The following is a 17188-nucleotide window of genomic DNA, read 5'->3' on the forward strand; positions in this document are numbered from 1 at the left end:
CAGGCAAAAGGAAAGAAACCATTATTTGTACAGTTGATCCTGGAAAATATATAGAGTTTGTATGATGCTGTCTTTTAAATGCCGTCTTTTAAACATTAAATGATGAATGAATGTGACAGCACTCAGACTGGTAGCACACGAGCATCTAATAAGTCTCAGCTTTCCATCCTGCCTCAACTTCGGTTACACTTAGGCCTTGCTGGGCAATGCCCACCGAATCGCTCCTAAGCTCCTATTCTACTTCAAAAACCTGGCTCTTTCACTGTCATTCTGCCATAAGAGGTCCTGTTCTCTTCCTGTCTCTCCATCTTCCCAACATTGGCAATCTCACGCACTCCCACTTCTTCTGGGATAACCTCTATGTACGTGTCTTGAAAATGTGCATCTGCACACCTGCTCATCTCAAGACCACACTTTCTCCTGTGACCTGGACGTGGATCCCCATCCAAGGGTGTGGCAGCTGCACCATCACGTGGGAAGCATGTTAAAAACACACATTGCTGGGCCTCCACCCTGGACACTCTCGAGTCAGTACACCTGGGACGGGGCCGAGGAATCTACTTTTTAAAAAGCTCCCCAGGTGATATTGACGGGCAGCCAGGTTTGAGACCCGCTGTCAGACACTGCCACTGTCCCAGCTCGTCCTAATATTCAAACGTTCAAAAAAGAATAATCTTTCTCTCCCAAACTTGTTCTTTCTCTGTGCTCCCAATCTCAGCTCAGAATATCACTTCCTACTCAAATTAGTTCAAAACAGATCTACCCTCCACACGATGGACAGGACTGCCTTCTGAAAGCAGTCTGAGCAGGTCCAGACCACAGAGCCTAAACCTTCCAGCACATCTTCCTGGACCTCCACCACCTGTCCGCCTCCCGCCTTCCAACTTCATTCCTCCTAGGGCCACCACACCCTGGAAAGAGGTGCCTCGCCTTCCCCAAATGGGCCCCAATGTCAAGTCATACTGTATGGTATCATGTCGTAGCATAGCCCATTCTACCCTCCCTTGCCTGACCTGACCCGACCCGACCAAGCCCTAGCCTATGCTCCCCCCCCTCCCCTCCCGTATCCTCACTCATCACTGCACACTCAATGCAGATAAACATCTCCATGCTCTCCTCTAGCTGCCCTGCTGAGTCTCTCTCTAACCCGTTGTCCAAGTGCTATCTACACACAATAGAACTTTGCCTGCTCTGCCTGTATCCCTCTATCAAAATTACCTGTATGTCTGTCCTCAGAGTACAATACTGCTTGAGAAAGGGATCTGTTCTCATTTTCTTTCATACCTCCAAATTCTTCACAAACTGGCCCTGAAGGTATTGTTAGATCCTGAAATCTACCTTGTAATTTGCATACAACACACCAAAACTCTCGGTTTCATAGCCATGTGTATTATCAGGCAACCCTGGCCCTCTCCTAATCCCTAACCTAGATTGCCACACACTATTACTCATCACATAAGAAAGCTGAAGAGCTCAGTAAAGCAGCATCTCACCTGCCACCTGCCTACGTCCTGTTACCAGTTTCTGCTACCAGCCAGGCTGGCTGAGGACTGAGTCACCGAGAGGCTACTTTCTGAATCACCCACACCACTTCCTGCTCTTGATCCTTCAAGTACGTACAGTATCCAAGAACTGTCCTGACGAAGCCAAACCCCGTCTTAGGAAACAAAATTAGTGTAAAACCCAATAGAGCATAGCTTGGATTTGTCTCCCTGCATGGCCCGTGGTCACATGCTGCATACCTGAGTTGGGATAGAGGCAGACATCATTAATGTCATGTTCTGGCTCCAGGGAAGTAAATACTTTTCCCTAAGAGAGTAAGCAAAAAGGAATCATTAAAACAGTTAAAAGAAGACAGCTTTTAGCAATCTCATGTAAAGAAAATATACTGGAGATATAACTCAACCACACACTGGTATGTGAAGAAACAAAATCTCCTAATTGGAATCACAGAATTTAAGTTTAAAAAACATCTTAGAGAATTCATTTGATCAATTTATCAAATGCTTTTCATTTTAGAGACAAAGAAACTGAGGCACAGGGGGGGAGAGGTGAATTATCCAAGAAAATAAATACAAAGTTTTAAAGATAATGTCTAACCAATGTCAGCCCAATAAATTTAATAAATGAATAAATAAATAAATTAAATAAAGATAATGTCTACACAACAGGAAAGGGTAAAGTTTAAAATGAAGTTGCATATCAACGTAAAAAAACTTCTCATAATCTGGAAAATACCCGTTCAACTTGGTGATCAGGGAAACCAAAGGTGGAGAGGTGGTCAGCACAGTAGTAGGAGGACACTACCTGCTGCACCTATGCCACAGGCTCTGAGGGGGACTGACTCAGACAATGGATATAAAATAACTTACAAAATACATACAGCGAGGTTATTACATAGTTAAGCCTAAGACATTTTTATTGTAAATGTGAGGGGAAATGTGCTCTTTTTAAAATATGAAGAGAAAGGAAGCAAGACAAAGAGAGAAGATAAGATGGGTATGGAGAAAGGTGATGAGACACATACACAAGGAAAGCCAGTCAAGCAAAACCAAGACGTCTGGGTGTTGGTCCAGAGGGTGTACTTAGTCATAACAACAATGCCAAAATAAAACTGACTGTAGCAACTACAGCACAATGATGTCAGGAGCTGATGCTGAAAAACTCTGCCAGCTCCTGCATGTTACCTCATCAGCAGAGGCTTCCATGACGGGGCATGTGGGGGGTAAACTGTGGGAAAGTTGGGTATTCCGTGCTCAGTGAAAAACAGCCACCAAGTTCTAATTTAAGACAGTAAAATTCAAACAGCTACCTCCCTTTCCTCTCAAATTCCCACTGAAACAGGAAGGAAAGGGAAGAAAAGGAGGGGAAAGAGAACTTTTAACGGCACGGAACAAGAAAGACAGGAATCCCGCATTAGGGAAAACAAGGCTGCAGGTAATGGGTCTGGGAGGGCACGTCCGAACTGACAACAGTTGTTGCCTTGAACTGGAAATGGAAGCCAGATAAAGGGTAATTTCTACTTGCCTAGTGTCCGATGAATTTTAAAAAATAAAAGGTCTGTATTTGTAGTATTAAAGATAAATACTGTTTTAAAGTACATTAGTTTGGATTACCAGAAAAAGGGCAGAGAAAATTCCACCCTATTACGCCACAAAACTTCCCAAGAAAGCCCTCAAAAGCCTCCCAACTCCAAGCCAAGAAATGTAAGCAGCCTAGTTGGTTCCAGTTGATCTTCAGGTGATCCTTCCAGGAACTGAGACAAGCTGGAAGCCCTTCCTCTCTCCCTAATGTAAGCCGAGTCATAGGAGCTTAGCAGACACCAGGGCCTGAGAGCAGAACACATCCTGGAGGTAACTCTGAATTTCCACACAGATCCAAAGGGAAGAGAGTAAGCTCAGGAAGGTCAATGCTTTGGGGACTAACAAAATGAAAAATTGATGCTTGCCCTCCAGAAACTGATCCTGAGGCTGCTGGACCTCCACCCACTTCATCTCAAACATGAATTAAAAGGGGGGGGGGGGGGGGGGGGGAAGAGTGACATTTTTTGATTAAAGATGCTAAGCTTGTATTAAATGCAAAGAATGCTTAAAAGCAATTGCTATACTGAATGAATGTTTTCCTATTTAGTTGATGAACTAACCTTCCACTTCTCTCAGAATACTTGGGTTTTAAAATGAAAAGCAAAAGGCAGATTAAAACCAGCAATAGAGGATTTTGTTACTTTTTAAATGGTACTTGAGCTGAAGGGACAGAACATCAAATATATATATTTTTAATCCTCACCTGAGGATATTTTTTTCCATTGCTTTTCAGAGAAAGTGGGGGGGGGGGAGAAACATCGATGTGAGAGAGAGACATGGATTGGTTGCCTCCCGCATGCACCCCAACCAGGGCCGGGGATTGAGCCTGCAATCGAGGCACGTGCCCTTGGCCGGAATCAAACCCAGGATCCTTCAGTCGGAGGGCCTATGCTCTAACCACTGAGAAAAACTGACTAGGGAGAAATAGTCTTAAGAAAACAGTTTTTAATAGAAATTTCAACAAAAACATACATACTGAGTTCTTATTCCACATTTTGATAATCCGAGAGTCTGCAGACAAAACCAAATCTAAAGAATCCTGGAAATGGACCGACTTGATGGGTAGCCCATATTGGTGATCCTTAACCAGCAGTGGCTTATCCGAGCGAAGGTCATATAATAAAACCTACAAGGAAAAAAACAAGTTATTTCTGTTTAAACAAACTAAATGTCTTATCTTAAAAAAAAAACAAACTTTTAAGACTTACATTTGCTTCACTGCCTTTTTATGAGCAAAATGAACACCCTCACCCAGGGTACAAAGATCCCAAAGCCAGCCAGCAAATGCTCTAGAAAAACTTCTTAAATGATCTTAGAGAACATGGCTTTATGAGTTAACAACGAGAGTGATTTTTAAGCACACTAAGATTGAGAACCACTGGGCTATACTGAGAAAGGAACAAAAATGGAAGCCCATAAGAATTTGTGTCATTTGGGAATTCAACAAATATAAACACTTAGGGCCTACTGTGTTCCAGGCACTGTCACAGTAAGTGACAGAAACAAGCATGACAGGCATAAAAAAGACAGTTCAGGGAGATTCGAAACAGGTGGTGGCGGCAAGGCTATGACTGAGCCGTAGGGGTCTCTTCTGAGCCCTGTCATTAGAGGACAGAAGCCTGGGGAAGCTCAATCTTTGTCCCAGGTGACAGGTCCTCTCCAGACCACGATGGCAGAGGTAGTAAATGTCCTGGAAGCACGGTCTCGGGCCTTTTCTGGGGGAGAGCAAACTGGCACGTGTGGGCTCTGCCCTGAAGGGAGGAGAGGGATGAAAGCCCTGCAGCTGCTTCACTGGTGCTCCGCAGACTAGCAGATGCGGAGCTGTGTCCCTGGGTACCCACTGCAGGGGATCTGGTGAATGGTGCTAACTGGAAGACAGGTGCCTGCGACAAACACATTTTGGAAATACTTATTCAACACATTTCTTGTCCACAGAAATTCTCAGAGCCTTCAATATGTATTTAAATACACTATGAATCTGCAAGAGTGGGAATCTGGCAGAACTGCAAACTGTTTCGACCACAGAATTCTGTTCCAGATACTCTGAGAAATACAGCTTTAAACCACAGTGCAGAGGACATACCCCACTGCAGTTCTGGCTCAAGAGCCTCTCAGACCAACCACTAAGGACAGAACCGAAGTTTCTCAAGGTGCTGAAAGAATGTATCACTCTGGAGCACTCTCTCCACTCTGGCTAAAACATACAGGGTGGGGCAAAAGTAGGTTTACGGTTCATATGGAAAATAATACAATAATTAATAAATAATAATACAAAAATAAACTGGGTTTTGAGTACTCACACTGTAAACCTACCCCGTTTGCCCCACCCTGTGTAACGCCTCACTTTGTTTCCACAGTGAAAATATGTGGCTGTTTCTCAAGATACATACGTGTATCTGGAACACTAAAGTGTGATGTTTCCAACTTAAACATACTTACCTGCCCCGTGGATGTTCCAACTGCCATGGTCAAGGCACCGTTAAATTTTAAAGCAGAAATTGTTGGTAAACTGTTTATCCTGAAAGGCAAAATATTCATGTTCCATGTAACAAATTCACTATTAATCTTTACTTCAATTCTAATAGGGAAAATAATTTCTCTCGCCTTTTTTTTTTTTAAAAAAATATCTTTATTGATTTCAGAGAGAGAAAAGGGAGAGAGAGAGAAACATCAATGATGAAAGAGTCATTGATCGGCTGCCTCCTGCACGCCTCCAACTGGGGATCGAGCCCACAACCCGGGCATGTGCCCTGACTGGGAATCAAACCCTGATCGCCTGGATCGTAGGTGGATGTTCAACCGCTGAGCCACGCCTGGCCGGGCTCTCATCTTCTTTTGAATAAGTGAATTGCATCCAAACTTTCTTAGTCAAAACAAAAAAATAAGTTCTACATATAAATGTAATCTACCTTTAAAAATCTGTAGATTATCTTCAAAAACTGTAAGAAATATTCTTAAAGTAGCTACACACAGAAACTTCTGAAAATATAAAAGCAGTTAAAAAGATTCAGTATGACACTATCTCTCACTTTAACAGCCAGGATAAGGTATTTACAGAAGCATCCCCTTTTGCTTAAAAGGAAACCATTTAATATTCAGGCGTGGGTATACCCATTTCCCTTTTTAACGTTAGCCATGTCAAGCTAAAATAAAAGACTAGGGTGCAAATGGGGACCCCACAATCTCTAAAAGTAACAAAGAATGATGAGTAGCTATGGCCATGAATCTGGAACATCCTTCTCACTCAGCAACCAAGAGTATCAGCAGCAAAAGCAATGATCTGTGGGGGAAAAGGTGCTGGACTACTAGTCAGAAGCAAACAATGGTCCTAATTTCACTACTTATTGTCTGTGTGGCCTTGGACCAGGCAGCTGGCTGCTGGCATCCTTGCGTCTCTTACGCCACCTAGAGCCTCAGCCCAAAACTACAATGAGCGTCGGAAACCTTGAGGCCGCTCATCCACGTCATTCAGCCGGTTACTCTTCAAAAAGAACCTCCAACCAACACGCAGTAATATGTTCTTTTTCTTCACTTTTCCCACTTTTCTGTTTCCTAATAAAACTGTCATCTTCTTCAGATAGGTGCTTAACTTCATCTCTCAGTGTTTTACAATTTTTGTTGTTATGAATGCAAATTTTTTTCTATTTGTATCTAACTGGATATTGCTGATAAATAGCAAACTGATTTTGTACATTTATTTTGTAACCAATTTACTTAACTCTCATATGAGCTCCTACAGTTTTCCAATGGATTCTACCGGGTCTTCCAGGCAGACAATTACATCTTCTGCAGATACTGAGGGCCTGTCCTCCCTACCCAATGTCTACACTCATCTCTTTCTCTTACTGTATCAGCCCCACCTTCCAGAACTCTACTCCTGTCAAATAACAGAGGCAACAGCTTATAACATTTGTGTAGGAAAAAATTAAATTAAGCTAAGCATAAAAAAATAAAACCACCCGAAACTGAGTCAGCAAACAAAACCACTTTTAACATTTTGGTTCACATCCAGATTTCACCCCTATGATGTGTTGTTTTCTCACAAAAATGTGGTAATACCCATAGGCAAGTGTATGATTCGCTTTACCACTTCAGGGTATATTTGGAACATCTTTCCCTAGAAATAAGTATGCTTTTGCAACATAACTCTTACTGTCTAACATATGCCATTGGTGATATTTCCTCATCTGTAAAATACATAACAGTACCTATATCAAAGGTGGTTGTTGTATTAAGTCAATATAGTATATAAAGAACTTAGAACAACAGAAAGTACTATCTGTTAGCTATTATTTCTACCAAGCTGTATTCAATCAATATCCTCGGGTTCTTTTTGATTGCAGCAAATAATCCCATGTCAAGGATCTGATCAAGAGAGTGACAGGTCTGCATATGTGTTAATACACACATAGAAAAATGTTGGACAATATACGTACCAAACATGCAATAACAATACTCTGGAGAGTAGGAAAGAACAGGGGCTCACATTTCTAACTAATTCAAGTTTCTAGAGGCTCTCATCCTCCAAGGGTGCCAAAGAGGAACAAGATTGTATCAAACACGCTTACTTAGCATTCTAAGTGCCTCTTTTTGCTTGTTAACTGCAGTGTGGACTCCTGGCTCTATCCTAGACCCTACTCTCCGTATTTTAGAGAGGAATTCTATCTGACTTACACACTTAGTGAGCCTTCACAGGAAAGGATTTCTACATAATCATCACAAAAACTACCACCTCAGACATATGTCTAAAGAAGTGCATCCTTTAGTAACTGATTTTTTTAATTTTTATTTTATATATCTTTATTGATTTCAGAGAGAGGAAGGGAGAGGGACAGAGAGAGAGACAGAAACATCAATGATGAGAGAGGCATTGATCGAGCCCGCAACCCGGGCATGTGCCTTGACTGGGAATAGAACCCTGATCGCCTGGATCCCAGGTCGACACTCAACTGCTAAGCCACGCCCGGCCAGGCAAGTAACTGATTTTAATTTAATATTGATACATCTGTAATCAGAAGCGGATATTTAAGCTACAAATTTATTTCTACTTACTCTGAATCTGCTGTGACGCTACTCAACGCACAGTCCAAGAGGCCAACCCTGCTTCGAACTCGTGGGTCCCAGCATTCCACTCGACCCTAAATGAACAGAAACCAGCAACTTCAAATAATAGCTGCTACTAGTAAATATTTAGATACCAAAAAAAAGTCCTAATGATAAAAAATATAAACACACACAAAGATTGGTTTACAATATTAACCATCTTAAAAGCAAGACGTTGAATATACGTGGAAGGCTTGACCTCATTAAGTCATTTACTATTATTACTAATGTGTCTCACAAAGATTTAAAGCAGTGATTTTCAACCCATGTGCAGCAAGAGGCATAGAGTTATGTCTCAAGAATTTTTAAAACATGCAGTACCTGACTATTTAGTCAGAGGCACTGATCTCTTTTCCCTTAGAATGTCAAATTTAAAAAATGACAACAGCCAACACAGCAATAGCTGTCCTGTGTGAATGAATAAAAATTATACCTCTTTTTTTGTCAGATTGGCAAAAAATATATTTTTGGTGTGCTGCATTTTTGGAATTAGTTTATGTGCCATGAGATGAAACAGGCTGAAAATCGCTGACTTAAGTAAAGGAAATCTCATAAACATGCAGCAGGGAACTCCAAGGTCTGGCCTTTTACGTCTCTTCAAAATGAGTTAACAGACTTTACAGACAAAAAAAAGTCACATTTCTAACCACAACGATTTTGTGGCCTGTGACTATTTCTATTGCTAACCTCACAAAGTACAGAACGCAAGCCCTCACTGTCTTATTTTGCCAACAATAACAAATAATATTATAGTAACTGACACAGAAGAAATAAAAATTCAACACATCTTCAAAATTAATGTAAACATGAACTGTTAAGTCTGGGCTGACTATGCAAATCAAATCCTGAGCCCAACAATCAAGGAATTTCAGGAGCCCCAGTCTTTGGGCTGGAGGGTCTGTTCCCCCTCACTGTGTCTCAGGGCTGGTCTGTGTAGCCTGCCTCAATATATAACTTCCTTTCAGAGCATTTTCCTGATATTAGCCTACACTGCTCTGTAAAGACTCTATTTAAAAACAATTTTTTCAGCCCGTCTGGGCATGGTTCAGCGGTTGAGCACTGACCTAGGATCCAGGAGATCGCGCTTCAATTACCAGTCAGGGCACATGCCCGGGTTGTGGGCTCCATCCCCAGTCGGGGGTGTGCAGGAGGCAGTCGATCAATGACAACTCTCATCATTGATGTTTCAATTCTCTCTCTCCCTCTCCCTTCCTCTCTCTGAAATCAATAAAGATATATTTTAAAAAACCTATTTTAAAAAAAAACTATTTAAAAACTTCCCCTTGGTAATCTCAAGGAAAGTAATTATCAACAGTATGCCTCACTGGCCTGATTTAGGCATAACACTATTAACATACTCAATATAGTTTTACGTATTTCCACTAAATCAACATCATGTGCCCCATTTCAATTCCTAATCTCCTAACATAAGAATAACTTGAGTAAAGACCTAACTTTCATCCATGTAGGATTAATTTAATAAACGACAGAACATTCAAACAATGGAATCTGCCCATCCATTTACAAATATTAGTTTTGTATTGTAAGTAATTTTAAGTACCAATGTATAAAAATGCACATTTATATACCATCACGTTAAAAAAAAAAAAAAAGCAAATGGAGAACCACAAATTTCATTTTTGTAAAAAACTTTGAAAAACGTATTACTGACACATATGTGTACCTGCACATACACAGGAGAAACACTGAAGGGGTAATACTGCAAGTCACTAACGAGTCCCCTCTGGGTGTGCAGTTTGGTGACTGAAAGGCACAGAGGATACTTTTTAAACTTCTTGACAAGTATGAAGGACACAGATTCAGAGGTACAGCAGTTTGAAAGGAAGTGTTGTATGGTACTATTGAATGGTACTATCCAGGACACACAAACCACAATCCCATCTGCCTTTCCAGTCCATAATATTTTTTTCATACAGATGCTTCACTGACTCTCACTAGCACATTTATAAAGTTGGCAAGGTAAGGATTATTATCTCCATTTAACCAATAAGGAAATAGCCTCAGAAGTAATTCAGTCATCAAACTAACAAGCAGCAGAGCGCTGGGGCTCCATGACACAGTGTCCTGTTACAAACAAGGATGACTGTCACATAGCTCTCCAGAAGCTAGGATCCAGCAGTGACTGCCCATCGAGCTCCAGAAAGTCAATGTCAAAGCGTGGGCATCAAATGCATGGTGGGGCAGGGCAGCCTGTGGCAACCATAACAACATTCCATATAAAAAGTGCAACAGTGGCTCGTTGCTTCATTAGCACCGATCTTAGGAACCAAGCAACTCTGTCCTTAAGTAAAAGTTTGGTCACTATCAAATGTAGAACAAATACTTAAAAAAAATCAAGCCAGTTACACTTACCTCTACTGTTCCTGCGGCAAACAAGCCATGCACGGCATTTACGTCACAAACGTTACTCTCCCTAGAACAGTGAAGTGGTGAGGGGGAGCACGTTAGCGTCGACTTTAGGAGAAGGGTACCCAGTTAACTTCCTCAGTAACCAAATACCATGGAGAAAGAAGACACAGGCTTTCTCGCTTACCTGCCTGTGAAAAACACCGAGGCATGAAAGGGTTAAGTGTCTGGCACAAGCGACCACAGTGTCTGACCCCTGGGGAGATGCTCGGTCTCCCAGGGGATGAGACAGGGAGTACTTCCTGCTGAAATACTAATCCAGGGCCATGACAATAAAAGGGTCATTCTGCTTTCTCCCAAGGCAAAAACGCAGGCTGTACCTGTGCCAGCCCTGAGACCTGACTAGCTCATGTCGGGGGTACAGCTCTAGGCCTCATTTCTTTGTCTGTAGAATGGATACGTCACCTACCTCATTTAGTTGTTGGGAGGGTTAAATGGAAAAATTACAGACTATTCAACACAGCGTCCAGAGCTTACAAGACACTCAATAATAATGGCTATTATAAACAGAAGATTGTGCAGCTAAAGAGCAGATAACTTTTTATTATTCAACAACGCACCATGAAGTGACTATCATTTTAAAAATAAGAGCATTTCAAGTCAATGTGAAAAGAAATACTGAGAATTTAACCTGATTTTTATCACTACATGTTCTTCCAACCCTTAAAAACCCTTTTAAAGCAATAAGGAAAACCCAACAAGCTCTTTATATACATATATGTAACCCAGCTTCCATCCTTTACTAGCTGTGTGACTTGGACAAGCTACTTACCCTCTCTGAGCCTCAGCAGCCCTATCTGTAGAATGGAGCTAATAATAGCACCTACCATAAAAATTTGGTACTTAACATGAGTTACTATATATAAAACACTGAATACTGCCTGACATAGTAAGCCCCTTCACTATTATTGTTGTTACTATTACTCAATATAATTATTATTATGACATTCATTTTTTTTTTTTTAAACATATCTTTATTGATTTCAGAGAGAGGAAGGGAGAGAGAGAGATGGAAACATCAATGATGAGAGAGTCATTGATTGGCTGCCTAGCCCGCAACCCGGGCATGTGCCCTGACCGGGAATCGAACCCTGATCTCCTGGATCCTAGGTCGATGCTCAACCGCTGAGCCACGCCCAGCTGGGCATGACATTCATTCTTAAAGGACCTCTCTTTAAATAAAACAAGTGTAGACAATAATGTATGATAAAAGGAAAATGAAAAAGCCTTAAACTTCTGCTAGCAAAAACATAAAAAATAAAACATTTTAAATGTTACACCAAGTTAATTCAAAATTTCTCCGCAAGATATCATAAAACAAAATCATGAATGAAAATTTAAAGAACACTACAAAAAATAAACTGAAAAATTTAGTGAGTTTTAAATCTTGAGTATATTTTTTAAAAATTAAAAATTCTGAGAAATCACCAGGACTTTTAGTGATTTCTTTAAAGAAAAAACTTAATGCTACTCCTTTTAATTAAGTTGCCCAGAGTATTGCTTAAATGCAATACATTGTTTGATAATAACTTGAGCATCTGGCTCCATCTCCTGGCCAAAATAAATACCGCAGGGTTCTTAAAACAAAATACTCACGCAGCATCCATCTGTAAAGGATTTAGGTACCGTCCTTGTTCTAAGTTTAATCTATAAACTTCAGAGCTGCAAAGTAATACACAAAGTTTAAAATATGGTAAACTACAATAAATGTTTCTTCAAATAAACAATTTTTAGAACTATATATATACAGGGGTGGGCAAAAGTAGGTTTACAGCTGTGAGTACACAAAATTTATTCTTGCATTATTTACTAATTGTATTATTTTCTATATGAACTGTATGTGTACTCACAACTGTGAAACTACTTGTGTGTGTATGTGTGTGTATCACTCATAAGGCATCACTTCCTTTTGTGAAATACAAAAGTGGACTCTAAACCTAAAAAATAATCACTTTATGTGTGTGTTTGTTCCAGTACAAAAGTGATTTAAACCACCGATGTGCCAAGGAAATATTACGAAGTCAACAGGTAGACTATTATTTATAAACACCATGGGGAATGCTAGATCCAAAATGTATCTGGATGGGTATATAAGACAAGACTAGAAGGAGATACAATAAAAGACTCATGAGGGTTTCCTCTGGAAGGTATGAGTGATTTTTTCTTCTTTATGCTTTTTTATATTTTCCAATTTTCTAAAATGGATATGTATTATTTTTATAATCACAAAGAAGGCAGCATTTAAGGATAAAAGCTTTTAAATACCACGCAATGGTGTTAATAAACTGACTTCCCCACTAATATGACCCCATTAGGCTCCCCACATCTCTCTCTAGATTTAGAGTGCCACGCTAATGAGTCAAGGATGCAGTTCCTACAAGAGCCAGTCACTTTGGAGCTACACTGTGAGCAAATGAAAGGCAGGGATCATGGCGTATTCTTTCAATTCCTCTCCTCAACTCAACAGAGTCATCTGGGGAAATGAGAAAACAAAGGGTGTTAGACCCAATACCTTGCGCCAACGAAGTATAAGTCACAGCTTGGATAATGGTAAGAGAAATCTCTCCCAAACTTTGGAATTCTGGTTTTGTAGTAAAACCCTGATTGGGAATGGAATTCAATGTATCTGTCATTATGTAAGAAGACAATCTGAAAATGAAACAAGAAAATCTGTTTGCTTAGGATCCAGGTAAAGTGTTTATTTCAGCGCTAAAACTAGCAAAGCAAGAAAACCTCTGATCCCCCTTACCCTCCTTCTTTCTCTCTGTAAACACACATGTATATACACACAACTTTCCATCATGATTAAAAATTGTGATTAAGAACCAAACCTCTCCAGTGGGCACCAAATGCCGTCCTGCATCTTAGGCAGTTTTTCTGCAAACCTTACCTTGTAAATGAAAGGCCTAAAACAAACGCCCTTCGCTTATGTGGCAACAACACTTTATAACACAGAGCACTGCTCAGTAACCTCAATGAGTAATTTCCCATTTTAATAATCTCACCATAGGGTTTGATAAATTTGTATAAACTCAACTTTAATGTATTACAAAGTTATCTTTAAAATCTGCAGGTAGTATTTAAAAGCAAATTATGAATATCTAGACGAAATACATCATAAAATTACATGTCCCCAAATACACGACAAATGGCTGCCACAGGCAAATGGGTAAACTGTACACCAGTTTCCAGAACTGAGCACAATACGTATGTAGCCATGTCAGCCCAGAAAACTCAATTTCCTTTAAGAAAACATCTGACATCATTAAACGTTTTTCATTAAAATTAAATAAGGCAAGGAAAGAAAAAAATGTATATAGGTGGCTGTTCTGACCTGTCTCAGAATATGCCATATCACTTATTTGCAGGGTTAATAAAATTAAACATACAACACTGCTATTTTACTTTTCACATATGAATATGAAAGCAACCTGGCAAATAACACTAGTTTTAATGCAATAATGAAATGACATACCTAGACTCTAAGATGGTCTACAAAACATGACTGCTACCAATTCTTAAAAATACAGATTAAGGCCCGGCTGGGCATGGCTCAGCGGTTGAGCATTGACCTAGCATCTAGGCAATCGGGGTTCGATTTCCGGTTGGGCCACATGCCCGGGTTGCGGGCCCGATCCCCAGTCAGGGGTGTGCAGGAGGCAGCCGATCAATGACTCTCTCATCATTGATATTTCCATCTCTCTCTCTCTCCCTCTCCCTTCCTCTCTCTGAAATCAATTAAGATATATCTAAAAAATATATATAGACAGATTAAGGTTTCATATTTTTTATATTAGACTGGACAAAAGCTATCTCTTTCACTGTTTTAAAAGATACTATATATTACACATGTGACAAACTAAAAATATATTAATAGAAAATGAAAGGTTTTACTACACAGTCATTTTTAACTATTCTTATCATAGAAATAAGTCCCACCCACCCAAGCCTTGAGGATAGCCAGTGCAAACCAGTCGAGCATACCTTTGAATAGTCATCAGACAGTGTTTCGAAGGTGACAACTGAAAAATAAGAAATAGTAGGAAAAAAACAATCATCAATTCTCAAGTTTTTTAATAAAAATGCAAACTTAATGCAATGATTCTAATTCAACACAAAAATTATATACAAATGCTGGGCTTTTTTTCCGTTTTTGCACCCACATAAAACAAGAACAAAGTTGCCATATTATATTGCTCCCATAACACCAAGAGTTTAAAGCTTTACCATTTCTCAGTACTGATCAACTAGATTTTCTGCAGAATTGAAGGCAATTAAAAATAGATAATTCACAAAACATAATGACTTTCTAAATTTTCCCACAGTTTTTCTGAGATGTTCAAAATAAAATAGACATTAAAGAACATTCAAAAATTGTTGCTTAAAAAGATAACAGTAATCTTTTATTCATTCACAGTATATCTGGTAAACAAAAATAAGGAGTGAAAACAGTTGTTATTAGCAGCACACGGAGTTTGTATTGGGTGGAACAAGTTAGGAGGATACATATCCCACCCTTTTCCCTCAATCTGAGGGAAAACATGAGGCCACCTGATAAAAAATACCTGAAATTTCCCATTTTAGGCCACCCTCTGTGCTAGGCAGAATGGCCCCCCACTGACTCCCTGTATACAGTTCCCTTTCCTGGAGAGTGTGGATGAAACCTGTGAATGTGATGAGACACCACTCCTGTGATTAAGTCATATTATAAGGCAAAAGGGAGACTTATAATCACATGAGCCCTTTAAAAGCAGAGTTTTCTCCCGCCTGCAGCAGAAGGGGAAGTGAGAAGGAGAACAAGAGGATCCAGTGAGCCGTAGCTGGTTCGAAGATGGAGGGGACCAGGTGACGAGGAATGTCGGCAGCCTCTAAAAGCTGAGAGTGGCCCCAGGCTGACAGCCAGCAGGAAACAGGACCCAAGTCCTACAAATGCAACAAACTGCACCCTGCCACCCTGAAAGTATGGAGGTGGATTCTCACCCAGAGCCTCTGGATAAGAGTTCGACCTGGCCGACTGCGGCAAAGTCTTGATGGACTTCACCCACAGAACTGTGAGCTAGTAAGTGGATGTTTAGGCAATTTGTTACACAGCAAAGAAAACTAATACACAACCCATTCCCATCTTAACAAGCAGAAAAGCAGCCAAATATAAAAAGCTATTTTCATGAATTCAAATTTAACTTCCTACTTACCTTCCGAATCTAAACACCTTTCAAACTTCAAGGATAATTGATAGGTGTCATAGCATCGAACTCGAGGTTTATATGTTCCTATAAAAAAATTAATGTGAGGTAAAACCTAAAGAACATACTTTTCATTCTCAATATCCTGCAGTATGTTGAGTAGACTTTGCTCAGAGGTAAGTAGGATTCACTATAACCATATCAAAGGAAAATAATTTAGAAGCAGCCCTCCCCAACGTCCCAAGGGGAAATGAACAAGAATATAAACAAGCAAGTTACAGAAAATGAAATACAAATAATTAACACACCTCACGAATAATCTAACGCAGTAGACTAAACACTGAAATCGCTGTCCATCAGAATGGCAGAGGTGAAAAGACGGCTAACACGGTGCTGGTGCGGGTGTTAAAGAAAGTGCTTTCACACTCTGTTGGTGATTACTACAAACTGTTGGAGGAATGTGCACAATGCAAGGCTAGGGCCCTTCACATTTTATCTTATGTGCTTCCGCAGTGCTTGCGTTTTACATGTTTATCATGTTTGCAATCAAAAAGAAAGATCTTTAAAAACCAATAAAGATATTTCAAAAAGAAAAGAATGTGGCAGTCCCACGTTTACTGGCATGTATCAAAGCCCAAGGTCTCACTTTAAAATAGTACAATGTATAAATATATATACACACACATAGTATATAGTTACATGCCACTCAACAATGGTGACACGTTCTGAGAAATGCATCGTTAGGCGATTTCATCACTGTGGGAACAGCGCAGGGTGCACTCACACAGACCTAGCTGGTACAGCCCACGACTATAATTGTACGTGCTGTACTTTTACACGACTGACAGCACAGTACAGTTTATTCCAGCCTCACCACAAACGTGAGCAATGTGTTGTGCTATGATGTTACAATGGCTAAGACATCACTAGGTGATAGGAATTTGTCAGCTCCATTTTAATCTAATGGGACCATGTATACATAGCCTGTCATTGACCAAAACATCATTATGAAACACATGACTGTATGTAGTATACTGTTACATATATAATATATAGTATACATGTTACATATACAATATAAAGTACATATAATATATAATATGCAGTGTGTATATTGTATGTAATTACTTACATACATAAAACTATGTTAGCTAAACATGAAACTGGAGGCTAAGAAATGTGGACAGTGTTACTACTGAGACAACCATTACACAGAACAAAGAGATAAGCATGTAGCTGTATAAAGTTCTGTCAAATAAGAAAGTGGTTGAAAAAGGGACATAAATGGATGATGTTAGGCCGCAAAAAAATGTGTGTGGACAATACACAGGATATATATACAAAAATCAAACCAAAAATGGTTGGGTAATGTTGCTCTAAATTATAATACAT

At 39.9% G+C, this 17188-nt stretch overlaps 1 protein-coding gene across 1 annotated transcript in view; it reads right to left on the minus strand.

Moving 5' to 3' along the window:
* The window catches only part of NOL10 (nucleolar protein 10), a 66826-nt gene that overhangs the window by 44486 nt on the left and 5152 nt on the right, over positions 1-17188 (minus strand). Inside the window, exons 4-12 of the mRNA XM_087823340.1 lie at positions 15806-15883; positions 14598-14635; positions 13126-13262; positions 12210-12275; positions 10560-10620; positions 8136-8221; positions 5523-5601; positions 4060-4209; positions 1743-1809 (exon numbers count right to left, since the gene is read on the minus strand). Coding sequence (XP_087679466.1) covers positions 1743-1809; positions 4060-4209; positions 5523-5601; positions 8136-8221; positions 10560-10620; positions 12210-12275; positions 13126-13262; positions 14598-14635; positions 15806-15883 — 762 coding nt within the window. The remainder of the gene's footprint in view (positions 1-1742; positions 1810-4059; positions 4210-5522; positions 5602-8135; positions 8222-10559; positions 10621-12209; positions 12276-13125; positions 13263-14597; positions 14636-15805; positions 15884-17188) is intronic.

Source organism: Miniopterus natalensis, chromosome 13 (assembly GCF_054644295.1).
Source record: "Miniopterus natalensis isolate mMinNat1 chromosome 13, mMinNat1.hap1, whole genome shotgun sequence".
Classification (NCBI taxonomy): Eukaryota; Metazoa; Chordata; class Mammalia; order Chiroptera; family Miniopteridae; genus Miniopterus; species Miniopterus natalensis.